This window comes from Osmia lignaria, chromosome 11 (assembly GCF_051020975.1).
Source record: "Osmia lignaria lignaria isolate PbOS001 chromosome 11, iyOsmLign1, whole genome shotgun sequence".
In the NCBI taxonomy this organism is placed as follows: domain Eukaryota; kingdom Metazoa; phylum Arthropoda; class Insecta; order Hymenoptera; family Megachilidae; genus Osmia; species Osmia lignaria.
Window position 1 is genome coordinate 3,649,048 of NC_135042.1, and position 26,971 is coordinate 3,676,018.

A 26,971-nucleotide genomic window follows, 5' to 3' on the forward strand; every position below is an offset into this window, starting at 1 on the left:
AGAGGTACTTTATAGTACATCCGAATTACTGTCACACAAGTTGGGAGCTCGGTATAAAAATGAGGCACAGTTTCACAATCAGGGGATTCTTTTTTTTTTCTTTTTACCAGATGCTTCTACTATCTCCCAATGAATGTATCCATATATCAAACATGACAGCATAATTACTATCATTAAACTAAACCATGCATGGATATTAATATGTGTCCTTAAATGTGTTTAAGGAGAATGACGATTTCTTAAACAACTGTCGTATTCTTATCGGTAGCAAACAGTCTTAACAACGAGCGTAGACTAATCATGTCGCGTTCCATAATCGTGTAGTCCTTGCGTAGGTATGCGTCATGTTATGTGCCGGGTGTTAATAGCTCTCATCAGGTGTAGTGTTATATGTAAGTAGCAGCTGTCGACCATACAGGTTATTTAGCCACTGGTACCATTAACCAGAGCTTCCTTAGGCTTATTGCTCTGTTGCATACGGGTATGACGAGGCCGTGGTTCTCTTTGGCCTTTAGGCCCTTGGGAACTGTTGTTAGTAGTAGAAACGTCATTTGCTGGTGTTCCTTCCTTACTAATTACAGTTGACTGGTCTCCTGGGCCGGCATTACTGCCTAAACCAAAGCATAGATTAACTTTGAGCGTTTCTATGTAAATCTTTTTTTCAGAATTAATTATACTTAAACATTAGATTTTTACAAAACCGATCGTCCTAAAGCGCTATTGCTGACCTGTTTTATGTAGTTACCTTTTTGATTACTTGTTGGTGTAACGCTACGTTGTCGAGACCGTCGAATCCGTCTTCGCCTTATACCTTTAGGTCCTCCCTCCACACTTGATACAGACTCTATGCATATACAAACCATTGTGACCATCTTTTCATATTACATTATAAAGCATGACTGATAGTTACATGATAATCAGTTTTAAGCTACACTGCATTCATTAGTGAGGTGCGTTAGTAATTATCATTGATATTGTTAGTGTTAGATGGTCACAAGTGTTTGCTTCACAATCCATGCCAATCTCAAAGCTCTTACTTTTTTTTTTTTTACTATTCTATCGTCTTTAGGACAAAACGGTAGTGCTGTTATGAAGTATTATTTAAGAAAATAAAATATTACTACCTCTATCAATGCTTGAAACATCTTGGCTATCGAGAACGGTGTCTTCGTCATCGGTGGTTCGGCGACGTTCGTCTCTACGATCTCTACGTTGAGTTGGAGGACGACCTTGTCTACCACCCATGTACCCTGAATTGCCTGCACCTTGATGACCACCTCTTGGAGGTAAATCTCTTACTCGATCTTCACTTCCATCTAAGGTGTCTCGGCGTAACCCTGTAAAATAAACAATATTTATAACAAATACAAAATTAAAACAATTATAACACCAAGAACAGAAAACATCTTAATGATTGTTGCAAAACAAACGTAACGATGAAAGATTGGTATCCTTACTTGCAGTTGATGATGATCAATGTAGCATCTAACACACTAGCAATGATGCTTTCCATTATAACAATTAAGGGTATTAATTAGGAGTGAAGAGGCATCTTTGGAAATTAGTTAACTAATGTTTTAATTTCTTCTTCTAAAGAAGTTAAATAATTCATATTTGTAGAAACTCATATGAATCGAAATAGTAAGATACTAACACGTAACATTAAAATACGCAATGCAATTTTATTAAATTAACTGTTATAACCTAACACTTTATTTAATTAAGAACCAGATTAACGTGAAATATTTTACAAGACAAATTTTATTACAAAACGTATATAAGTACATTTTTAATAAAAATAATAACATAATTATTTCTTAATTTCTTATTTATCAACTTGCAACCAACTTGTATTGTGAAGACAATAGCTAATTTTGTTAGTATTTAAAAGGCAATTAAATCTAATTACATTCAGTTAAATGAAAACTTCAAACTTGTTATTCAAGTATGCATCATAAATTTATCGCGGAATGTTTGTTATTTTGTAAAAAATAATTATTCTTAAGATATAAGATGTGATTAGACAATTCGCACAAAACAAAATATATTGTATTTATTATTTTAATAACAAATCAGATGTATCTCACACCATGAATTATTTAGCTACTACATGCATTTCCATTGAACACATGCATGCAAATGCATATGGTTGCACAGTTATTTTCTATTACGTTATAATTTCGTATTAAATGTAATAACGTGTATACAAATGCGAATTGTTAATGTATCTATAGATATTAGAACGATATCAAATAACTACGACAGAAACACAATAAATTACGAATAACGATGTACAGATAAAAAACTAAATAGCTGAAACGGTTTCTTAACGAATGTAGTTTCAAATTTATATAATCAAACAGTGAAAATAAATTAACTATAAAAAAATATTGACAAAGGCCAAATCTGATTTCAACAAATTAAATTATTCTGATTTTAACATAACTAAAATTCATGAATAAATTAATATATTAAAAAAAAATATATACTTTATTTGTAAATTTTTTTATCAATATATTCTTGTTTGTATTGATACACTTACAAATGTTCAAACTTGCAATGTCTTGAAAATGCTAACGAAATTCATGAATATATTATTTAAAGAGTATTTGAAAAAATGGATTACAGTAAAAACTCGTTTATCCGAATGCAACCGACTGAAGAAAGATGCTTTATTGGAAATACTTACTACCTTTAAAAACAAAAAGAGTGTTCTTTAAGGTAACATTCTTCCATGTAGAGTTAATTAAAAGTAATTTATTATATCACTCAACTGTTAGGTGTAAAAAAGTATTTAAATACATACAATCTCTCTATAGGTTATTGAAAGTACACAATTTATTAAGTAATAAAAACCGAATAAAGGATATATTACACAAAGTAACACATTCTACAAAAAAATGTGCATTTTATTTGAGCGATGTATAGATTAGGAAGATGATAATCGGAGTATTAGATAATCCAGATTTCCGTTTAATCAGTTCAAACGTCGCTTGATCAAATTCGAATAAATGAGTTTCTACTATAAACCTTGTATTATAATCCTAGCACTGAATTAACTTCAACAACTCATCAAATGTTACTTTGGGACCTGACGCCCTTTGTTTTTAAAATCTCTGGATTCTCTACTGTCTCTGTTGTTGGGTCCACCGCTTCTGCCATTACGTTTTTGTATGTTCTCTACATTGTTGATATAGTCAGTAATAGTATTACCGGCATTGTGTCTGGTGGGTGCCCTACCCCTGCCACGTCCACGAGATTGACCACCACGACCTCCACGACCTCCACCACCTTCCTCTGGGCCTGTAATCATTCCTCGTCTTGTTGGAGGAAAGTTAGGCATTGGTCCTGTTGTTGAGCCGTGCATGCTTCTTAGTTGTTGGTCAATTTCTAATTTCTCTTGCCGTAACTGTTCTACTTCCTTTAAAAAATAAAAATAATTTAAAAAATTGATGTTAAAGTATACAATATAAATATTACAGTACGTGTATTTTTAAAAATTTTATTATACCCTTAGGTGTGCCAAATGATACTCTAATAACATTTTGGCACTAGCAATACTTTCAACAGTGCCAACAAACACAAAGGGCACCTGACCCTCTTCTCTAGGGATCGTTGGTTGAGGTTCGTTGTCTCCTTCTATTTTTACTCGTACCTAAAATTTGTAAGATCCAAGTAATATAATAAATAAAACTAAAGTTAACATGTAAATCATTAAAATATTAAATGATATAAATATACTTACCACACCACTTTTATCAACTATTTCCTGTATTACACGACCATTTTTTCCAATAACTTTGCCTACCAAAACACGAGGTACTTGTATAGATTCTTCACTATATTCAAGCATAGAGCGAGCCTTTTTAACAGCCTCATGTGTCTGTAATCAAACAATTACGTGTTATTTAATACATTAATAGAAGTTAATCAAAGATAGTGTGTATCTTTACCTCTCCATATATTTTAAAGGTGCACGAATTTTCTTCTAATTCTATATTCGTAATTCCATCGACTTTCCTAGCCTGCTGAATGTTTGCGCCGTGAGCACCAATTGCTAAACCCATCAAGTCTTCCCGAACATTAAATTCATCTGTGTATCTAAAAAATATTGTTCCATCTTAATTTTTTTATTTTTTAAGGAGATAAAATTCACGTTTCTGCTGAAATAATGCAAGATTTATGATAAATGATTATACATTATTATTATATCAAGTCATAATGATGGAATGTTACAATCTTATTATTTATTTGACTATTCACCTAATACTAACAATATTATACCACAAACAGAATTCTTTATTGTGTATGAACACTTTTCATATATCCTAATAATACAAAACAGTAAATCTTTTTTATTTTTATTAACATAAAATTTAGATCTTGGTCAGTATAACATGCAATATCACTTTATATTACAGTATGATTGTAAAGAACATAACATACTGATGAAATTTAAACTCTTGTCAGTGGCTTGCATTTTGGCAGATAAAAGTAATAAGAGAAAAAATGTTTTATGAGGTAATGTGAAATGCATATAACACATATTACAAATTATAACAAAAAATTACATATACAAGCAAACTTTTAAGCTTAATTTAAAACTAAGGGCATTTCTAAATCGCGTTTTATTGACCTCATTGACAAATTTCGTATTAAATGAAAATTTAAATTTAATTCAATTTTGATGTGCAATGCATATTTTAATTTGTAATAACATACAATACACAGTTATGCACACTCGTACAAACTATTGCTGCAAATATATAAAGTTTGATACAGTAATAAAAAACTATAGTAAATATACATACAGTTTACATAAAAAAATAAGCTAATGTCGAACATATTATAGAAAAAACATGTAAGATTTAAAACAGTTAAAAGACAATAAAATCACTGTATAAAACATGCAAGTATATTGTTATCAGGACAATAGAATAATTATCGAAAATTGTTCGGTACCATATTACAATTTAGATTGTTATAAATTAAAAAAAAAAACAATTAATGAAAATTGTCCTTTCTAATAATTTATATCTTTATGTAAATTTTATTTAACATCCTAAATTATACTAACAGGAGCAATTAAAAAATTATGAAATTTCTAATACCTATAATGATTACTACAAAATACAAAATGGTATTAAAAGATAATTCTAAATTTACATATAAAAATTTATATAAAATGTATTGTAATATAATCACACACTTGTTCTTTTATAATTATTGATTGAATAAAGTATAAATAGTTTAGATATTTCTATCAAGGTATAAAATTGAAAATAAGTAATATGAAAAACATTAAAAACATTTTATAATAACCTGAAGGAAACCGTGTATGTACTATTTAAATTTATTAATGAATCTCGTTGAAACTTTGTAAATAAATTATGTACATTTAAGACATATGAGACAGAGCCACCAGTTATTTAATTTTGTATGCAAGGCACTTAATATATCAGTGTTTCTCAAACATTGGCAGGCTGGAATATAATAATCTTTTATATGGGATAAATCAATAAACTTAAAAATCTACTCAAACACATCAATGTATAAAAGAGAAAAGAAAAAAAGAAAAAAAAATAAGGAAACAAAAATGATCACAGCTACACGTTTATGTTTGTTCACTATTTTATCAATCATGTAAAATTATACTACAAAACACATAATAAATAGAAAAGAATAAATAATAAATTTTGTATGTCAGTGTATTTAAAGCATTTGAGTTTCAGTGAATAATCTACATAACGCCGAAGCATGCACATTTATAGTGTAGTTTCGTTTTTGATTTGGGAAATGCAGCTGTGTAATTTGTCATACAATAAGCTAAACTTAAGTCTATACCACGCTGCTGTGATCTCACCTTGAATTTGTTTTCACTCCTGCCTCAAAGTCTGAGACACGCTGATATATAAAGTTTGAAGATCTAAATTTGCTGAAATGAGAAAGAAACTCTGGTGTAACTCAGTGGAAATTCATGTACAAGATCACCCTATCCTGTGTCCCTGCCATTCTGTCTGTTTGCTCCTTGCAAATGAATTTATAAACCTTTATTTTGAATCCACTTCCCAAAATATTTATATGAAATTTACAGTAATTCTTTTGTCCGTAAAAAAAATTAATTATTATTTAGCGTGTTATTGTAAAAAAAAAAAAGAAAAACAAAAAATGCTGTAACATTGTATGTTTTTTAATACATGTATTATATTAATTCATTTATAATCTGAAAATAAAACATAATATTGTTCAAAACATAACTTTCGCCTTTTCCTATGTTAAATGTTTCTTATAAACATACCTGTACAAAAATGAATTAGTGTCCAGCATTATCATTAGTAAATTTATCCCCAATTTCTACTAAACTACTAAGATTTAATAGTTGTTATTATCTACATAATAGAAATTATACAAACCCGTTAACGGAACGTTCGGAAAAGTGTGTATGTTAATCTAAAACTATACTTATATTAAAAGTAAGTTATTGAATTCGAAAACATAATGTAATAACTTTAAACAGATTTTAAATCTAAGCAATTGCATGTATAAGTGGCTGAAACAAAATGACACTGTTTATTGCAGAAACACGTAAAGCATCTAAAACTACAAAGAGATATGTGAATTTTTATGATTATTAATGTACAAGCACTTTGCTTAATAAATTATATTTCAAACCAATTTAAGTAATTATGTGAAGAATAATTAAACGTTTTTATATAAGAATAATTTACTTCAATAATGTTTTCGAAAATGTATTTAAATTTGGAAATACATGTACATTCAACCTTTACTTTATGGTATGAGAATTGAATTGCTAACAGAAACAATTATAACATTGACTCCACTGAAGACTCCTATACCTAATGCAATCATTTTCACGCTTTTGAGAAGTTTAAGAATATATTTTCCCCGATACACAGCTGTTGTTATAAATAAAAAACAATAAATAAAATGAATTTCAATATTTCTTATTAAAAAAAAAAAAAAAAAAAAAAAAATAATATTATTAAGTGAGTGAAATTAGTCATTATTTATAGCTGATGATCACATTCAGCAAATATAATAGAACATGTAGCATATTTCTATAATTAATATTGTCAAATAAACAAAAGAATATGTCAGTAAAAAGTGACATTCACTAAAGACAGATGAAGAAATACATGTGCAAATGTATTACTATGTATGCACATCGTGCTTTTGTGATTGGCAAAAGTATGAGATGATATCTGACACACAAAGTTGTGTATGTATTTCAAAATTGCTATATGTAAAATTGATTAAATATTGTATATACAATCACAACTGTAACATGTGGAAATGAAAACATTTGTAGTGTGACTACATGACATTCATGAAAATTATATGATGTTGAAGCAAACATATTAATTACTGATTGGAAATCTTGTGAATTTTTTCTGCCAGTAAATGCAAACCACAGACAGGATGGTAACCAGGACAGTGTATGGATAGGGGCAGGTATTAAGTATCACAAGATTTTTTGTTAATTGCAACACCAAATCTAATAGTTTACTCACCCCCCAATTGTTTGAAGTTTAGTGGATTCAAGTTGACGCGCCGCTTCTTCCGTTCTTTTCAAAAGCAACACCTGTAACACACAGCAAATATTGTACATTATGTAATGGTAGATAATGTATTTATATTTGTAACATATTTGGATAAAAACAATTGTTGATAATTTTATATCATTACACAATATTACAAAAAATAGATAAATTAATTAAAATCAGTTTAATAATTCACCTTTTGCGATAAGTTTCTAAAGTGCATTTCTTGGAGCATGCTACTGTGACGATGTAAATTTTCGTGACGGGAGATGGCCAGCAATACTCCTCGTTCAGGCACATATCGGCACACTGCCGCCCCTATCGCTTTTTGAAATTCCTTATGTGCATTTTCCATTTTGGCACTATAAACATTAAATAACGCAATGAAATATACATATCCCTAAGATTTTTTAATTTGTTTAAATAAATTACTTTAAATCTTAGATGCATACAATTCTCTTAGATCTTCAGGTACTTCAATTTCGATCTTGTAAAACGTATTTTTATCAATAGGGGGATTTGGATTTTTTGCCCTTAGTCGCTCACTAGCTACAATTTCAGTATAAGCACACTCCCACCCAGAATATTCAACTACTTGAAAACCTCCTTTACTCATCTGAAACAATAGTTTTAGTATTTAAACATTTATACATAAAGTTAATTAAAATTTATTATTTAAATGCAAAATTTAAGCTACAATAAAAAATTGTATAAATAGCAAATTTAATAAAGATTACACATCTTTCTTTATTTTTATAAAAAAAATATCAGGAAACATTAACTGCTATAATCTAACCTTAATGACCGCTTTCCACCATCCCCATGCTTCATGCTCATTGGACCTAGAAAATACCTCAATCTCCTGGTTCTCCTGAAACTCAGATTTTGGACCATCTTTTGGAGGTAGACGTACTTGAGCAAATGGAAATTTTGATTCTGGTTGCCAACTAAAAAGAAAATACATTTTTGTTATTACATTATATGCATATAATTATTTTGCACAATATTATAACACCTCCCATATAAAACTACAATGTAAACATTATGATCAATTCTGCTCTAGTATATAAAGACATGTTAATGCATATATGTAAATCTGAACATATTAAAGTTGTAAGTTCTGCTATAGTAAATGTATATATTGTTACTCTTACTACCTCTCTGGAGTAAAGTAGCTTTTATTGAATTGTATTTATACATTGTATTATATTCTATTTAAACTTGTGATACATAATCAAGATATAAAGGAAAAAAGGAAAGATAATCTTTTCATAATTTTTTGTGTACATTGACTTCTATCGATATCATTGCCTACAAAGATTTAAATAAACTTATTTTAGTTAATAAAGCAAAATAACTTGTAAAATCAAGTGCTTCAGACATCGAAGATTCTTCATAACATTTACAAACGTTTTAAAAAATTTTATTGTTAATACACAAAAATAAAGTAATACATATTAACAAAAGTATGAAAACCCTAAGAGCTAAACATTGACGCTAAACAATAAACATAACAAGTTTATATTTTTGTTATTTGTTGTTTAAACTATGAAAAATATTAGTTTCCATATAGCTGATAAAAATAGTAAAATTCCTGTGCGCGAGAGATTACACTGTTTTACCAGAGTGCATCAAAGGTATACCTTCAGATGTAACAGTATCTAAATTGCTTTCAAAAGATGAGAAAAGAAACTTACTCATTTTCGAAAGTTACCAGAACCTCGTCTTCAAAGACATCGGTGACAAAGGCCTGAAAAAAATGAAACGTAAAGCGTGTAAAGTCACTCGTTCAGGGATCAAAAGTGTAGCGAGTGGCGTAAGACATTCAGACATAATATCATGATGCTTTCGAGATAGCCGCAAGAGCGATGTTTCTATAATTTCGACATTAGGTAAATACGTTTTCGTAGAAAGGGAAAACGTTGATAGGAATCGCAACATCAAAAGCTAACGAAAATCACGCCCTGTCAAACGAGACATGGCGTCGGAGGAAGCCGCGTTACCTCGCGAACATTTGAGAGCCGCGCTTTCGCGAAGTACGGGCGTCTGTTTTGTGAGATTAGAACCGCGCCACGGGCCGTGAGTTGGTCTATCCACGGCCTCAATCTTCCGCCCTGTTTTTTGTATACTTTCCACAGAACGAACCTTATAATATGCTCCGTTTTCGCCGCATACTTCGACTGTGAGATCCTCCATCTTGCTTTTGTGTGACGGCTCGCCTCCTTTGCAGCAGGCATGCTGGCGAGCGGGCAGCTGCACGAGTTCGAGGCTGCAAATTCGTTCGAGGTTCACCAATCGCACAACTCTTTTCCATGACGCAGCCTCTTTATTGGAGGGACTCATGCAGTGTTACCACTATTGCATCACTAATTTACAACTGAAAGAACTAGAATAATTGAAATACGCCACCAGAGTACATTCAGCACCAGCACGGAGCTGTGGCACTTGTGTAACCGCTATTACAAGTCAAATCATGACTTCGTGCCGCTTACCATCATGTAGCCGCTTCTACCTGACCCTAGTGTTCGCGATTTTGCGAAACGCGTGACGTGCCTTGACAGTACCGATGCGGACAAGAGTATTATCACCAATTATTCAGTGCAGACGACAATGTCTGGAAGTAGCGATTCCGAAGAATTTTTCGATGCGGAGGATGATACTTTCCACCGCAGTACACGGTAATTTCACCAATTCTCGCTCTGTCATTCGATTGAGACAAAAAATTTAAATACGATTTTTCTACATATTTCATACGTTTAATGCAAAATATCATTTTTATATAAATTCCATAACTATTTAGATGTCTTTTTTAAATAATAATTAGTAATAATAATAATAAAACTTAGTCAAGGATTTTCATAATTTTGAACCTGCTGAACTTAAGTTTCGCTCAAGTTTTAGGTATGCACAGTAGTTTAGTCCAGATCATCTTCTTCTGTATGGTCTTTTTGTCATATCATATTCCTTGCCAATTATCTTTGGTTAGGTCCGAATTTGAGCACTTACATCAGTCATTCACGCGATGGTAGGCAACTATTTCAGGGCCGGCGTTTGCAATTCTTCTAAGGTTCTAATTATCAGCATTGTAGAACGAAAATTGAAAAACAACTTTGTTATTATATAATTATAAGATTTTCGACCGTGTAATAATAAATCATTCGTTTTTATTTAAACGAGTTAATTTCTAATAAGCTTTTATATAATTATAAACATAAATTTGTTATATATTTTTATGTACTATTTAAAAATAAGGATGTAACAAAACCTCTGTAAAATTAAATAAAATTTACTTTATATTTGCATTATAAAAATTGTTTTCCCTTGTGATTTCTTTTTAGAAAAAGTAAACAACGCGATTCCATCAGCATTGAAATACAAACTAAGGATAGATCAGATGTTTGCAAAAAATCAGATGATGATGTTTTTGTGGAACCTGCTCAACCAAAACCAATTGTAGAACCAAAGGAACATGTAACCATAGAATGTACACTTAGTAAAGATAAACCTGTAAGTATTTATCAGAATTGAACTACCTGATACTTGATACTGTGAAAGGTATTTAATGAAGAATGTTAATTGTTTCAGGATGAAGATGGAAAAGAAACAAGTACAGATAAAATTGTGGGAAGAAGGAGATTTCGTGAACTTAGACAACGCATGCAAACAGAGGATGATGATATTCCAATTAATAGTTCTCCTCCGGATAGCCAGACATCATCCATTGAGGGTGTATATCCTACTCCTTCAAAGACAACGCATCCATTTAGAATCATAGAGCATGATACTCTTAGTTTACAAAGTATGACATCTTTAGGACGAGTGGGTCGAATTTTAGCTGGAGCTGGGGACAGTGCTTCTGCTATAATTCCACCGAACGTAACTCAGTGCCCCCCTTCGGCTACCCTTACCCGCGAAAGCCAGATGTCCTCGATTGCTAGTATCCCCAGCAAAGATGAGGACACAGCATCGGGTAAGGTGTCCCAGTCCTCGAGCATCTTTACGTTATCAGGGGATATCCTTCAAGAGGAATCCTCTGTTAACAGTAGGTCCAGTCATTCTTCTCACTCACAAAATGATAAGACTGTTATGCTTCAAGAACCTGATGTCATCGCTAGTACAAAAAATAATGGAAAATCAAATGAAGATATTACCGTGGCTGGAATACCTGTTGCACCGCCTAGACGTAAAAAAAAATCAAAAGCGCAAACGCCTACCGATCTTGCTGTACGATATTTATTATTTAATTATGATATAAAAGATATTTTTTTTAATGATCCAAAAATAATCACGAATAAAATGAATAAATATTATTTTACAATTTTAGCCTAATGCACCAGAAACAGCATTACCCGCTTCGCCGTTACCAAGCCCGGCAAGTACTATTGAATCTATCACCAGAGAATTTGAACATTCTCTTGACATTCGGTCTGCAACAAAGGGGCAATATGTTGTTAAACCACAAGTTCGTCTCGTAATATACTTGTATAAATATAATTTACTACATCAAGAAATATGTGTAAATATTTACTATCGTGGTATCTTTGTAGGATGAAGATAAATCAAAAGCTGAAGGCCCATCAACTGAAGAGTTAGAAAGGCTAGAAAGAATGAAAGCTGAGTTAATGAGTATAAAATCAAGTGACAAATCTAGCAGCCCGCTAGGATCCATGTCTAGTAACAGTATCGGCCGTTATTCCTTAGGACCTCACAAACTTTCGGGCTTAAGTCCCCAAGGTTCGAAAGAAAGACGAAAATCAGCTGGCGACCAGGATATGGTCAAACAGTTAAATATGTTTGTGAGAACAAGAACAGATTCCGGAAAGCGTCTAACGGACATGGTACAGTAGTAATTAAATAATCGAATACATTTGAAATATCCGCATGTTACTAACGATGGTACGTTAATTATCTTTTCAGGAAATCTTGGAGCAAGTCACTGTTCTAAATTTAGATACTGGAGAGAGAGTGCCATTAAGTATAGCGGAAGATAAATTGCCGCAGTGTATTAATCCTCTGTCACTTCATATTATGAGACTTACTTCGGAATACATAAGTAATTCTAGTTTGGAGAAAGAAAAGGAAAGTGACGAGGAAAGTGTTGATAGCAAAATGTCTAGTATACCGCCGGATGAAGATGTATCTGTCGGGAGGGTTCGAAAGAAAACCCAAAAATTGAAACGATTCTTGGGTTCCACTGTGAAGAAAACAATGGACAAAGCGAAATCTATCGCGCAAGAAGTATCTCATGCGAGACATAAGGAAGATGTTATGGATATAGTAGACGAAGTATATCCTGGCGAACAACAGTACATCAAACTAAAAGCGTCCAATAGTCACAAAGGACCGTACGAGTTTAGTTGTTTGCAGCATGTCCAGGATCTGAGCGGCGAGCACGTTGGTCCTGTTTGGTGCATGAAATTCTCAGTTTGTGGACGATTACTCGCCACAGCGGGGCAAGATCGAGTTTTAAGAATCTGGGTATTGCGAGATGCTTTCACGTATTTCCAAGATATGCGAACTAAATACAACGCTGAGAAAGTTAGTCCAACACCTTCCCAAGAATCTTTGGTCTCTCAACAGTCTATGGAAGATCCAAACGTCGTGGCTAGTGCCTTCAGCGAAATAGAAGGAACTAAAAGCCCATTCATGCCAAAGCCGTTCTGCACTTACACGGGGCATACCTCGGATTTACTCGATGTTTCATGGTCTAAAAATTATTTCGTTCTATCGTCGTCGATGGATAAAACCGTGCGACTTTGGCACATATCACGTAAAGAATGCTTATGCTGTTTCCAACACATCGATTTCGTTACGGCGATAGTGTTTCATCCTCGCGATGATCGTTACTTTCTTTCTGGATCATTGGACGGGAAACTACGTTTGTGGAACATACCGGACAAGAAAGTAGCTGTATGGAACGAAGTCGATGGACAAACTAAACTGATAACCGCAGCGAATTTCTGTCAGAATGGAAAATTCGCCGTAGTTGGTTCGTACGATGGCCGATGCATATTTTATAACACGGATCAGTTGAAGTATCACACGCAAATACACGTTCGATCGACCAGAGGGAAGAATTCGACCGGAAGGAAAATTAGTGGTATAGAACCTATGCCGGGGGAGGATAAAATTCTAGTTACTTCAAACGACAGCCGTATTCGCTTGTATGATTTACGAGATTTAAATTTATCATGCAAATACAAAGGTTACGTCAACGTCAGCAGTCAAATAAAGGCAAGCTTTAGTCCTGACGGACAGTATATAGTTAGCGGTTCGGAAAATCAGTGCATTTATATCTGGAAAACTCATCACGATTACTCGAAATTCTCAAGCGTACGCAGAGATAGGAATGATTTTTGGGAGGGTATCAAGGCGCATAACGCAGTTGTTACATGCGCGGTGTTTGCACCAAATCCAGATAGTATTATTAAACAAATTGAAGAAAGAGAGCAGTGGGAAAGTAAAGAAGACGCGAAAAATTTAGGTGGTTCAACCGTGGACGTACCTCCCGTTGATCCTGTCGTTGAACAGCGCACTAAAGGCTGTGGTGGACACGTTCTTGTAAGTGCTGATTTTAATGGCTGTATAAAGGTTTTTCTAAACAAAACGAAACCTAAGCATAGTTCCCTACCAGCATCTGCTCTCGCGTAACATGATACTACATTGATTTGTGCACTATTGCTAATGATATGAAATTAATAAGAACACCAATATATATTTTACCTCAGCGAGTTACGTAGCTCTCACTGTACGCTATTTTTTAAGATAAACGCGGCTGTACTAAATCTTTCTGAAAACAGAATATTTTGAGATGCATGCCAAAAAAGGCTTACTTCACGATAAGAAAGCTTCAAAGATATAGTTAGTGATACCTAAAGTACCCAGAAATTGAATGCTCAGATAATGTATCGGTTTTCCTTTAATTTTATTGATTATCATTATTATTAATAACAAGCACTAAAACGGTTCCCTTTCATTGTAAATTAAACAAACATTTTACATTGATATTATTATAATTTCTACTAAAGCTTTAAGTAAGTCATATAAAATACATAGTTTTATAAGATCTTGTATTTTTAACACTTTTTTAAATTCGACATTATATTTTTATTGATTTTTCCTTATTTGTATTATATATTTTTCGGTGCTGGTCCACTGGGATCATATATAGTTTATACATGCAAACTTTGCCAAAATTATGTTAACAAATATACAGTCAACGTGGAATTGTTCGTTTCGATTAATTTATAAACAAAACAAAACAAAAAAAACCCAAAAAAAAGGAAAGAGCACCTTGGTGAAGAAACAAAGTATAAAGGACAAGCATGCAAGCGATGGCCGTATAGAGTAACAATTTCAAATGAATTGTATGGGTAAAATCATTGAATTAATACCTTGGTGATTCGTCGTTAAACAAATGTTGGATAACACCTACAAAGTTTAATGAAAATCAAAGTGGATTTTCAAATCCTAATGGTTTCTAAAATAATGTTCTAGAACTTTACCGTGATAAGATAGCGTAATACATCGAAGACAATATATATTATATATATAAATATTTAAAAAGAACAAAAAAAAAAAAAAAACAAAGAAACAAGATAAAAAGATGGTTAGAAGTTGAAACGCATCATCGTTAAGTTTTTCTACGAACGCAGTTCATATTTTAGAAATTAATTCCGAAAGTTTATGCATCAGAAACAAGATTATGATTCAACAGATATATTAATACACGTATCATGATTTAACATTTGCGCTCCTGTATAAAGCGCACTGTAACAATTTAACTAACAAGGGATGATTCCGAAAGCGGAGATTCAAAAAATTATGAAGCTTTATGAATATGTTTGCTGCTCTCGTTTTCAGTCGAAGGGGATGAAAATCGTCTGTAAAACTTGGCCAGTTTTAAATGTAATTTTCAAAACAAGCAAAGTTTTAAAAACGATTTACACCCCCTTAGTTTCATAACTTTGTTGAATTTCCGGATTCGGGATCATCCCTTGTGAGATAACGCGAGCGCAAGGTACACGTTGCTTCTTTATCATAAACATTATTACGTAGAAGATTATTATTAACGCTCACACAACTCGCTACGTTCAATGTTCGACAGTATCTCCTGTCGTGGTTGATTTTGATCTGATTTGAAGGTGTTATACGAAAATACCTGTTTCGCAATGTGTCAATTATAGCTGCAGAGAATATATATGTATACCCTTGTACACGAGACAACGGTTCAGTGTTGTTCGAAACTCTGCATTTTACGATTCTCTATGTATGTATTTGATAAATTATGTCTTGGAAGATGATGCGCTATTCGGTCGCGTGTTGAAGTACGACGATCGTAGACGCGAACACCTTTTATGGCCGGTACGTTACAACGGTCGTAATGTCGCGAAAACGATCGTCACGATATATGTATTTTATTTATATCGTGAAATTCAATGTAAATACGCAGAAAAAGAAGAAAATGTAGGTATTTTGTGTAAATGCAATTGTAAATATATATTATTGGAGCGATAGCGTAAATCGCTTATTAACGACATTGTCATTCCGACAGCGGCGTGCACAAAACTATTGTTTGTGATCTCGTAGTAATCAGTAATCATGTAATATATTTAATGTATTAATAGTATATTCATGTATGAAACATGTGTCTGTTTTTTAAGTTGCCGTCACACAGCAATATACATAAAGTTTACATCAATCATTAGAAACGTGTTTCCTGTGTATTTCAAACCCTCGTACGTTATGACGAATCAAATTAATTGCATTCAAGATTTTCTATCCGATAGAAAACGATCGAAACTCGGTTCATTGTTATTGGTATTATTCAGAAAACGTGCGTCTCTGGCCATATATACAGAGGAGAAACCGAATAATGATGGCTGCTAATAAGATTCCATCCATTGTTGCACACAAAAGCACGAGTACCGGCTGGTACTCACCTATAGGTCAGCAATGTGTGTACGGTCAGTCGGTCGGTCGGTCGGTCGGTCGGTCGGTTGACTGTCGGCTGATTCACCCATTTACTGCATCCATACGTCTGGCTGCATGTATGCACATTTACCATTGCACTGGAAGTCGCACGCTCTCTCCAAAATCACAGACAATAATAATATTACAGTAGACTCTCGTTATATTGCCGCGGCGAGGGTAAAAATTTGTTAAGCTTTCAAACTTTAATTAACTAATCATTTACCATAATGCTATGCGGCCCGACTATTCGGGTCGATACATACGATGCACATCCATTGCCACGAGTAATTAGAATGAAAGTGCATTACACGGCTAAATGGAGACGTAAAGTTTATTGTACAACTTCGAGGTTTCCGATCTTCCTGCTAATCGAAGCCGGTTTCCGGAGATAGGATTCGAGAAGAATTACCACCATGGTACTTGATATTCCAAACCCTACTTCCCTGATGTATAAAGTTATCAATTGATTTCAGTAGCATCTAATAGACGAGGGTGGCAGGCAGACGTAAAGACTTTAAGGACGCGCGTCTCGACGGGCGTCGCGTCGTACGTCTGGCGACAAGTTGCACGCATACAAGCGAGAAGAGGGACAACGATAAGGACAAGAACGACGAATAGGAGCACGACCGCGACCACGTCCACAAGAATCGTGGTCGTGGTCGTAGTCGTCAGGAGTGTGGCTGGTACGAGAAGAGATATCCTCCGGTTCGTGAGGGACCTATATAACTGTACCGTGTGTCTGGGTCAGGGGGCGGGCCGCCACGTTTATAGTATACTCTCTATATCGGACAGGTGTACCCCATTCCGAGTCCACGAGTTCTCGCGTGCACCATCGAGCCCCAGCCAGGCCGGCAACGCGTCTTTCTAGCTGCCGCGAACAGATATCGTGGCTGATCGCTGTAAACACGAGCAGATCAGTCCAGTCGCACGGCCAGCCTCCGACGACACTTAACGAGTCGTTCGGAAGAGCATCAGTCGGCCGCAAGCGGTTTCCAAACGTCTCTTCGGTCCTACCTCTTCGCGCGTTCATCGCCGGTTTCGTCCCCGTTTCCGCCACTGAAATCGGTCGAGATCAACTGACTGTGCTTTAGAGAGCCTCCGACCGCGCGGGTACGCGGAGATTTCTCGGCACATGGTGCTTCAATCAGTGAGGTGCGTCCATCGAATTCTCCTTCTGTTCATTGTTGCACATTTCTGACACGGAATCCGGGACCAACCACGCTGTTTCTTCACGTCCGCTTCCTAATTGAATACACGTAAGATACAGATATATATATATATTTTTTCAATTTCATCCTGTGTTTCATTGAAGCTATAGTAAGAGGACGAGGAGATTTATAGTCGGTTGTTGAATCATTAGGAAGCGATGTAACTCGATGGGTATTCGATGCACGTTGCAACACGAGAACTTTCAATTAGATTTAAATCGACGCTATGTCGTTCTACGATCAGATAAGCGATCGAACACGGTATTCTCCGGATGTATTTATCATACGATGCCACCGATTATCGAGTAATTATCGTGTGTCTCGGTTATAATCCAATTATCGTCGCATCATTGATTAAGCTATTATTTACAGCGAGGCCATCGTCGTTTCAGTTGCTCTAACGCGTCGGTAATAACAGGAGCTGTGAGTCCTGGAGAAAATTGTACGAGGTGCCGTAGGGTATGCACCGCATTAGAGTCAACCACGTGGTCGAACGCTTTCATTCTATCGAATGTGAGCAACAGCTGTCGGCTCTGATGCTGGCTCGATGCTATTCTTGCGATGTTAGTATGGAAATCATCGACATCTGTGTGCGCATCTTACCATTTTATTTTCTTTATCTCTTTCTACCACTTAACGTTTTTTCCCTCATTCAAACGGAACTCGTGCGAGCGATGACGTTAGATCTTGATTTAGAAATCACGTTGCTGTTCGAATGCAACATTGAAGGCAAATGGGGGGTAGAGGTCGTCGATCTATACTTGTATCACGTCGAGATTATCTATTTGATTTTCTCTATCGTTATTACGGAAAGGTACAACGGGGTTGACCGTGGTCGAGCAACTAGATCGTGAATGACGATAGTCGTAAATTCCAGTGCATAGTAAACGAGAAAAGTGGATTGGTGGCCGGTAATAACGGTATGCGATATTCATTCACTATGTGCCATCGATTGCCAGTTATCTCTACGATCGATCAGCAATGCGACACCTTTACAACGAAAGTGCATCGAGTTGCCATCAAGTTGTCAGTTTATTTCGTTACGCTCGATTACCATACGCTCGTTATATTACAGATAGAGTAATGTAGATCGTCCATTTATCATCCGTTTCTTAGTCTTACTATCATTGATTACTAACGAGTTTATTCCCACCTTGGAACGAACAAATTTCGCATGTCTTAGACGTTCAGTTCGTTAAGACGACAACAAGAAGCGCCGGATTACCAGGGGCCCTCTTCTAAGCCTTCCATTTAACTTAACCCTCGGACGGTGGTCCCTATTTAACTTCAGATTTATAAGTTTGGCTCACGATTCACCCTGGGAATAAATTTCAATTTTTCAACCAAATAGGGGGCCTCTAAAGTTTTAGTAGCCAGGGTCCTCCAAATACCTTAATTCGGTCGAAACGACAAGTAGTCTTTTTTACTTACTTGACCTTCATATTTTGGTTATTCTTAAAAGAAAAAAGGAAGAAGGGGTATTCAACGTTCGAAACCCCGTTACGCATTTCAATAGTAGAAGAGTTCAACGTGCAAACTTAAAAATGTTAGCCTTCGTTGATTTGTAAGTGTGCCGATCAAAAGGAAAGGGGAACGAGAAGATATTTCGACTGCTTTCTATATGGGTCACTATTAGGTACGCACTCATTATGCGAATGCCTGACTTCGGAATTACCACACCGGTGGAACCGTTATATGTATTTGGCACCATGCCACATCTTCGGCGTGCCCGATTCATGGTTAGCATGGAACAACGGACGTGTAAACAGCCGGCGGTGATTTTTATTCAACCACGGTCCCGTCAGTGAAAGAAAGAACAGGTGTCGCGGTCTATCGTGGCACGAATCGCTAAGTGGAATAATAACTAATGTATGCTGGTACCTAATAAAACGAGTGCTCGTAACATCATTGTTCTAACGGAATTCGACATAGATCCACCGATGCTGGATCGTAATTAACCATCTATGCGTTCAATGCACACAATTTCACAAGGGAACGTATTAATTACGCTACAATGTACGAATCTTTGCGTTGTGATCGCGTTACACTTTCGATCTGGAACAATAACAGAACAGATTTTATCGGTACAATTTCTTCGAAGAATAGGATTAAACATGGTCGAGTTGATTCGCGTGGTGTATAGAGAGGGATTCGAAAAAGGTGTTGTTCATGGCTTTTCAGAAATTCCCAATACCCTGCCATCCGCGAATCCCAAATCGGTCATTTTTCGCACGTATCGTCTATGGTCCGACCTGGAATTGAACGAAAATCTATCGTCAGGGACGGTTTTAGCATTGGGTCCGCGTAAGTGGATTCGGTACGAACGTTGAAGGCCGATAGGTGAAAACCTACTTGCCTACATTCGTACACCGTCGTCTGTGCATCTCGAATTCACCGCACAAATCTCATGGTTCGAGTCATCTAGTATATCGTGAGTTGTTTTTTTTTTGTTTTTTTTTCGAAAAAACACGTACCATTAAGTGGTCACAGGAAACATTTACCGGGCTAAGTGATCGTCTGAGGAGGTAGACTGAAATTTCTCGAATACGTGCAACGCATGCACATCACCGTTATTTGAGTATCGTTTCCATCGTGACGATCTACGTAATCTTCTTTTCGATATTTTTTAAACCATCACGATCACAATAGTGAAATTGCTTTTCATTCTTTGAAATGAAATCTCATTCTATATTTTTCTCAATTATTTTTTGGTGCATAATTTGTTTCTTTGCATTATGGGACAGAATGTATAAAAGCATCGATGATTTTCCGAAACGCGTCAACGATTTCGGGTGGATTCGGTTCGTACGTATAGTTGTCGATCGTATGGCAGTCTGGTGTCATGAGTACAACGAGGTAACGGAGCGAAAACCCGGACATTCGGCAGGAATTTGGGACAGGTGGCCTAGTGGTCGCACGAGGCGAGCGTCTCTGATAATTGGCGATTAAACACGAGCGAGGCGTCCAATGATGGACCGGTTCGTTCGTTCAATATTCAACATTTTCTACTAACAATTACTTACACCATTCCATTAGTACACTTATTTAGAATGATTAGAGTTTCTATTCTTCTTCTTCTAAGTAATTGGAGATAGTTTTTTAAGAAAAGAAATTATTTTTTCAGCTGTGCATTTACAATACTCCACCGTGGACACTAACACGGTATGCGGTGGCGAATCTTCATTTTAGCCAGTCTCCTATTGAAGGGGGTAAGTAACTACAGTTCTAATATTTGTTAATAATTTTTCAAGAAATCAGATTGAATTATTTTGTGATAAAAAATGATGATTATAATAAAGGGATAATTAGGATAAAAGTAGGTCACCTTTGAAACGAATTTTTGCAGTGAACCTTGCTAATAATATCTTTCGCATCCGCGATAAAAATTCCGCTAATTTCTCTCCGGTTAGAAGTGCATCGTTTAAAACACTCAGAGCATCATTCGCGCTAATGACTTTATCGTTTACTGCAACGCATCAAATACGTTAATGGTCTCGGCAAGCAGCGCAAGTAATTTCCTGTAGTCCCGAAAATGTGGTCTTCGATGTCGTTTCACGCTCTCGAACATCGCGTTCCTTGCCCGAAACAATTCAGCCTTCAATAAACGGTACTGAACGAGAAAGAAGAACGAGAAGAGGGAGAAAAAAAAAGAAAAATGTATGCGGAGCATCGAATTGGTGGTCGAAAAAACGGTGCGGAGGCATGGAAAAAGCACGCGGCAAACGTTACAAAGGGGGTAGGTCGATGTGTCTGCGTGGGTAATTACTACATTATAACCCAGATATCGCGTTGGGTACATAGCCAGCAATGCCGTTACCCAGTGCTCTGACCCAGAGCTAAGGGCGACTCGCAGGCCCGCTCGATGTCTTGAAATGGTGCGCTGCGTTCCGATCCGGCTCATCCACGTCTACTACAAAGTAACGTTTTACCGTCGTCGGGGCCTTCACCACGAATCGCTGTTACAAGATTGCGCGCAAAAATCGCACACGAAACGACCGGTTCCGTGATCTTACCTTCCCACCCTGCATTCTTGGGGACCGACACGATTTCAATTCGTTCCTTACCTGTTCCTTTTTTTCTTTTCTTTTTATCCTTTTCCTTCCTTCACCCGTTGCTCGAGCAGCGTTCATTCTTCGGGATCGGTGGAACATTTTAAATATTTTTCTGTCACCGATCGAAATTAATGATACCGCCCGTCTGTTATTATCGCGGTCGTTAGAACGCAAACGGCGATTCGGCGAAAAGGGAAATTTAATTTTACACGCGACACGCCGAATCTGCTACGGTTCTCTCATTTCTTTTTAAATAGAGCTCAGCATGTAAATTAGACTCTATTAATTATCAACGGACGCTTAATAAGTTGTACAGCATGCTGAGTTGCGAAGTATCATGGCAATTATTCACGTTTACCGGCTGGAAAGAACGTTTTGCCTCTGTTCTGGAATCGCGTTCGCAAAGTGGCACGTTAAAATGTTGCAGACATAATGAATGGCTCCCTCGTTCGTACCTACTTCTGCCGTACAACTTTCTATTTTGTTACCTGGTACGATGTAGATGTACATCGTGCATAATATTTCACGATCGCGTTCGAAGAAAGGTTGCTCCTTTTCGATGATAAATCAATGAAATATAATACGTAATGTGTAAGGGATACTTTTGATCTATTATCTTTCTGTATTCACCTATAAAAGTATATCACGGCTAGCCATGAAAGATTACAGCAGGTAACATGGGTCGAAGAGTAATGGTCCCTGCACGGGGTCGTTCGAGTGAATGAACCGCAGTAGGAATGAATGAAATACCTTCTAAGATGTAGAAGAAATTCCTCGAGATACTGGGTCACTCGTAGATGTTTACGTAGATAATTTCATTTTCTTTTCATGCGTAGTAAAAAATTCGTGTCAAAAAATTATTCAAAGCTTAATCCTCGAAAGGAGTTAATTTTCAAAAGGGACACAATTTGAAGTAAAAAATGAAATGAAAATTGGGCTTCTCTAGATGGTCCGTCGTCGGAGGGTTAAGATTCAAAGGGAATTAAAACCGTTTCGTCTGAAGGACGGTCATCGTCTTTTCCGATCGACTACGTACCGCTGTCATCGAAATCCATCACGGGTTCGTTCACAGGTGACCCAGTAAGCTTTCGTCGAATTATGGGACGAGCTGGCTGGAAAGCCACGAGGAGATAAACAGATGTCGGAATCGTTGGAGGGCAGAGACGGAAAACCGAACGTGTATCCGAAGCGCCTGTGCTGGCCGATTGACCTGCGGCTAAAGACACGGGTGGTCCGTTATGCCCCAGGGTCAGGAGTGACGCAATCAGCGACTACACTGGTGAACAGGCTGAGATGCTCCTATTCCGTCGTTTGGTTGCCCCTCCGAACCCGTCATTCGACGAACAGTCAGAACGGGTTTGTTGATCGGACGGTCTGTTGTCTCCCGTATTGGCCAGGAGGAATGCGCACGACCGGAGATAGCTCTTTGAGCGGATCTTCGGTCTGTGACAAGAGGCCAACGGATGAAAAATGCATCCGTTTTTGCACGAATCAACAGACTTTTACCTGTCCAGTGTCTGTCGGTCAAACTTGTCATTTCGTGACATCCATTTCAGTATTATAATCATTTATTACCCAGTGAAAACTGAGATTCAACTGGAGAAAATAAGTTGAAAATGGTATCAGGATTCTTGACGCTATTCTGTAGATGTAGACGTTTTACCTGTTTCGTTAGCACAGGTTAGCAAGGCTCGGTTAATCCTTTCGTCAAGATCGTGCGGAGTCAACTCACCGGGGTCGTTACACGATAATTCAGGTGAATACGTATGCACGGTTATACGCTGATTGCACCGGTGCGCTGGTGCGGTGATCTCGTCCGGGATAAAAGCGGTCCGTTCTTAAAGAACTTGCACGTCTGCAAATTATGTGGCCCGACAGCGTCAATCTACTTTCACGCTTTCTCATCGTTTATCCCTTTCCCCTTGATGGATGTTCTACAAAATATTTCACTACCTACTTTGCATGGGAACACGGGTACTGAACGATGCGGTTCGTTTTTATGTTCGCAGCTGGCTCGAGCCGAGGATGTGGAGGTAGTCGAGGCGATTCCAGGCGAGGATAACCGGAACGACAATTCAGCGTTGAATCGGCAAGACAACGACATAAACAGTTCCGATCAGTTGGCGTTAGAATCGTTAGGGGAGAAGGACGCAGGTGGTAATCATTACAAACCGGGAGGGCTGCGAGGGCATCCACTTCCGCTTCCACCGAGTCGAGGTGGTCTGGGTATGGCACATCCAAGACCGCATCACAACGTCGCTTATCACGGTCCGCCGCCTCCTTTGCCTCCTTCGAAGACGCCGTCGGAAGCGATTGACAAGATCTACACGACGGGGGGTGGTATTAGCACAGCGGTAGGCGCGGAACCCTGGCCGGCACCCACGCCGGACATGCCGAAGATCATCTCTCTAGACGTGAAGTGCGAGAAGAATCTGATGAAAGTTTATCTCGGCTTCGACAAACCGTTCTACGGTATAGTCTTCAGCAAGGGCCATTATAGCAACGTAAATTGCGTGCACTTGCCGGCGGGTTTAGGACGTACGTCGGTCAACTTCGAGATTAGCATACACGCATGTGGCACAGCCGGGAACACGGAAAATGGTTTATACGGGTACGGTGCCGAGTCCGGGTCGGGCACGTACTTCGAGAACATTATCGTGGTGCAGTACGATCCGCAAGTTCAAGAAGTTTGGGACCAAGCGCGTAAACTTCGGTGTACGTGGCACGATTTGTACGAGAAATCTGTCACCTTCCGTCCGTTCCCCGTCGACATGTTGGACGTGGTGCGAGCTGATTTCGCCGGCGACAACGTCGGCTGCTGGATGCAAATACAGGTCGGTAAAGGTCCATGGGCGTCGGAGGTATCAGGGCTGGTTAAGATCGGTCAAACGATGACGATGGTACTCGCGATAAAGGACGACGACTCGAAGTTCGATATGCTCGTGAGAAACTGCATGGCTCACGATGGGAAACGAGCCCCGATACAATTGGTAGATCAGAGAGGTTGCATTACCAGGCCTAAGCTGATGTCACGATTCACCAAGATCAAAAACTTCGGCGCCTCGGCTTCGGTGCTTTCCTACGCTCATTTCCAGGCATTCAAATTCCCCGACTCGATGGAAGTACACTTTCAATGCACCATACAGATATGCCGATACCAATGCCCCGAACAATGCTCCGAATCCCCTTTGCTGTTGGAATCGCAGGGTCTTCTGGAGAATCATCATCATCCACCGTCTAATGGACATCCCGATTCCAGCTACGGTCTTCCGCCTCCTGTTCCACTTCCCTTGGAAGCTTATTTGCAGGCGGCAGCTGGACGACCCAGGGACGAGAGGCGAAGAAAATCCCGAGAAATAGTACCGGCACCGCAAAAGGCGGTCGGAGTGAATCGAATAATACGGGTGGTATCCACCGGTGACCTAACGTTTTCCATCCACGATTCGAACAATGAGGAAGCTAATGGACCGACGATGGTGTTTCCCGTACGTAACGAGAATACCGCGAACGCGGCTATGATTTGCATGACTACCCCAGGTTTTGCCGTTACTCTCATAGTACTTCTTGCCGTGTTACTTTCCTCCTGTATACTTTCCACCTACCTCTGTCTACGTCTAAGACCATTCTCAGGAAAAGCTAAGAAGGCTACGACGTATTACAATGGAGAACAAAACGCTTCAAAAAAGTCGACTAGGACGTGTTTTTACTCGTAGGTACAAAACGGTCGCGGCAGTTTAGCAAACGGTACGCTGTCGATCGATGCAACTTTTTCTCTTTTTCCATCGCGCGAAGAATCATCGAATCATACGGGTCGTACATTTCCTGTACGACGCCGTTCCACTGCTTTCCTAGCGTTTAATTATCTGAAAAGGAAAAAAAAATATATATATATATATATATTACGTATCATCGCGAACGTGTAGCATGTTCGTTCATTAGATCGAAAGTTAGACAGGCATTAACCCACTTTGTTATGGAGAGTTGCTCAATGAAACGTTACCAGATTCTCGATACTTGTACAGTATACATTCTGGTGACTTAGCTGTTATATTTATTTGTTCGATCGATCGAGACCGTTGGCAGACGATTTTTTAAGTTTTATTCATTGGATGTCGCAGAAACCGGTCCTCTTGGTCGCGCCATTCCAGGTAATCGTAGAGGCTACAGAATGTCGTAAGCACGATTCTGTATATTACCACGTACCAGACCGAGTATCCGTTCGTAATAAATCAAATAAAAAATAGGATACTCTCTGCTACGTGTATCGTGTACGATCGAGAATGATCGAACAGTACGGATTCGTGCTTCTTCGCAATAACGAAACTTACGCTCAAGCCCTGACAGGCGTTTCCGTGTATAGACATCAAAAGAAATTTAGTCAAAGATAATCAAACACTTTGCGCTCGCGACTCCCTTGTTACATTTATTTTCGGGACCATGGTACTTGGGTATTTTTATTTCCAATCGTTAACCGTTGCGCGTGTAACTCGGTTACGATTAAGGCTGAAATACTGCGAGAGAATAGTCTACGCATTAAGCAAAAACTATCGTTTTCTTGTTCTTTTAATATTGTTGACGATATTATTGTTTTAATATTATTTATTTGTATGCGTAATTTAATGTTCCAAATTTGTTCGGCTTTATACGCTGTATCTTGTGAACTTGTAACCAGCTGGTGATTATCAGGAAATGATTAAAAATATTAGCTCGATTTTATTCATTTTTCATTCGAATTAATAGGAATTTCACTTCAGTGAAGTGATTTTTTTGTAAGGTGTGTTGCCATGTGTAAGTAAGGAAAAATAATATTCATTTTTCTATAACGTTAGATTAGTAATTAACCCTTGGACGACGGACAATGGATAGAGCCCCAATTTTCATTTAATTTTGTACTTCATATTATTTTCATTTTTTAAATTTTACACTGTTTCTTCAAAAATTAAACATTTACAATTCAGTCACAATTGGTCCAGACTCCGCTGTTCAAAAGAGTTAATAAGTGTATCTGAAGGTACATAGCTAAAAAAAAAATTATCTATTTAATAAAAAAAAAAAAAAAAAAAAAAAATACAAGATATCAAGATCAAATGTATAAAGCAATAGTCAGTAGCTTGTAATAGCACACGAAAGCTAATAATATAATATTTAATTGTAACTTAAGCACGTAGTTATAAAA

At 37.1% G+C, this 26,971-nt stretch overlaps 3 protein-coding genes across 9 annotated transcripts; 2 read left to right on the forward strand and 1 right to left on the reverse strand.

Moving 5' to 3' along the window:
• Window positions 1-86: 86 nt before the first annotated feature.
• Fmr1 (synaptic functional regulator FMR1) lies at window positions 87-9,866 on the reverse strand. Of its 5 annotated transcripts, none has more exons than XM_034338116.2 (14): window positions 9,708-9,866; window positions 9,260-9,312; window positions 8,416-8,509; window positions 8,015-8,178; window positions 7,759-7,924; window positions 7,533-7,603; window positions 5,864-5,935; window positions 3,954-4,101; window positions 3,746-3,883; window positions 3,512-3,655; window positions 3,214-3,421; window positions 1,125-1,337; window positions 746-844; window positions 87-611 (listed from the first exon to the last, which is right to left on the reverse strand). In XM_034338116.2, exons 1-14 carry the CDS (start codon window positions 9,756-9,758, stop codon window positions 424-426), a joined length of 1,809 nt encoding a protein of 602 aa, XP_034194007.2. In that variant the 5' UTR covers window positions 9,759-9,866; the 3' UTR covers window positions 87-423. The 5 variants fall into 5 exon arrangements, with proteins under 5 accessions (XP_034194007.2, XP_034194006.2, XP_034194008.2 ...); XM_034338115.2 differs by having other exon boundaries at window positions 8,359-8,509; window positions 9,708-9,854; XM_034338117.2 differs by lacking the exon at window positions 5,864-5,935 and having other exon boundaries at window positions 8,359-8,509; window positions 9,708-9,863.
• Window positions 9,867-9,963: 97 nt separating this feature from the next.
• On the forward strand, window positions 9,964-15,167 carry LOC117610551 (WD repeat-containing protein 44). 3 transcript variants are annotated; one of them, XM_076690750.1, is made up of 7 exons: window positions 9,964-10,240; window positions 10,901-11,069; window positions 11,148-11,532; window positions 11,659-11,786; window positions 11,887-12,033; window positions 12,110-12,400; window positions 12,480-15,167. In XM_076690750.1, exons 1-7 carry the CDS (start codon window positions 10,173-10,175, stop codon window positions 14,211-14,213), a joined length of 2,922 nt encoding a protein of 973 aa, XP_076546865.1. In that variant the 5' UTR covers window positions 9,964-10,172; the 3' UTR covers window positions 14,214-15,167. The 3 variants fall into 3 exon arrangements, with proteins under 3 accessions (XP_076546865.1, XP_076546864.1, XP_034194004.2); XM_076690749.1 differs by having other exon boundaries at window positions 9,965-10,240; window positions 11,148-11,786; XM_034338113.2 differs by having other exon boundaries at window positions 9,965-10,240; window positions 11,148-11,786; window positions 11,887-12,024.
• A 1,751-nt stretch (window positions 15,168-16,918) lies between these two features.
• Window positions 16,919-26,868, forward strand: dy (transmembrane protein dusky). Its single transcript, XM_034338122.2, has 3 exons — window positions 16,919-17,791; window positions 20,868-20,952; window positions 23,805-26,868. Exons 2-3 carry the CDS (start codon window positions 20,908-20,910, stop codon window positions 25,506-25,508), a joined length of 1,749 nt encoding a protein of 582 aa, XP_034194013.2. The 5' UTR covers window positions 16,919-17,791; window positions 20,868-20,907; the 3' UTR covers window positions 25,509-26,868.
• The last annotated feature ends 103 nt before the right edge of the window (window positions 26,869-26,971 follow it).

Coding starts and splice junctions, on each gene's coding strand:
- Fmr1 (XM_034338115.2), bottom strand. CDS start 9,758: ATGGAGGATCTCACAGTCGAAGTATGCGGCGAAAACGGAGCATATTAT. Junction 3,884..3,953: donor CCTTTAAAATATATGGAGAG/GTAAAGATACAC, acceptor GTTTGATTACAG/ACACATGAGGCTGTTAAAAA. Junction 845..1,124: donor TGTTTCAAGCATTGATAGAG/GTAGTAATATTT, acceptor GTATATGCATAG/AGTCTGTATCAAGTGTGGAG.
- LOC117610551 (XM_076690749.1), top strand. CDS start 10,173: ATGTCTGGAAGTAGCGATTCCGAAGAATTTTTCGATGCGGAGGATGAT. Junction 11,070..11,147: donor CACTTAGTAAAGATAAACCT/GTAAGTATTTAT, acceptor TAATTGTTTCAG/GATGAAGATGGAAAAGAAAC. Junction 11,787..11,886: donor AAACGCCTACCGATCTTGCT/GTACGATATTTA, acceptor TTACAATTTTAG/CCTAATGCACCAGAAACAGC.
- dy (XM_034338122.2), top strand. CDS start 20,908: ATGCGGTGGCGAATCTTCATTTTAGCCAGTCTCCTATTGAAGGGG. Junction 20,953..23,804: donor CCAGTCTCCTATTGAAGGGG/GTAAGTAACTAC, acceptor TTATGTTCGCAG/CTGGCTCGAGCCGAGGATGT.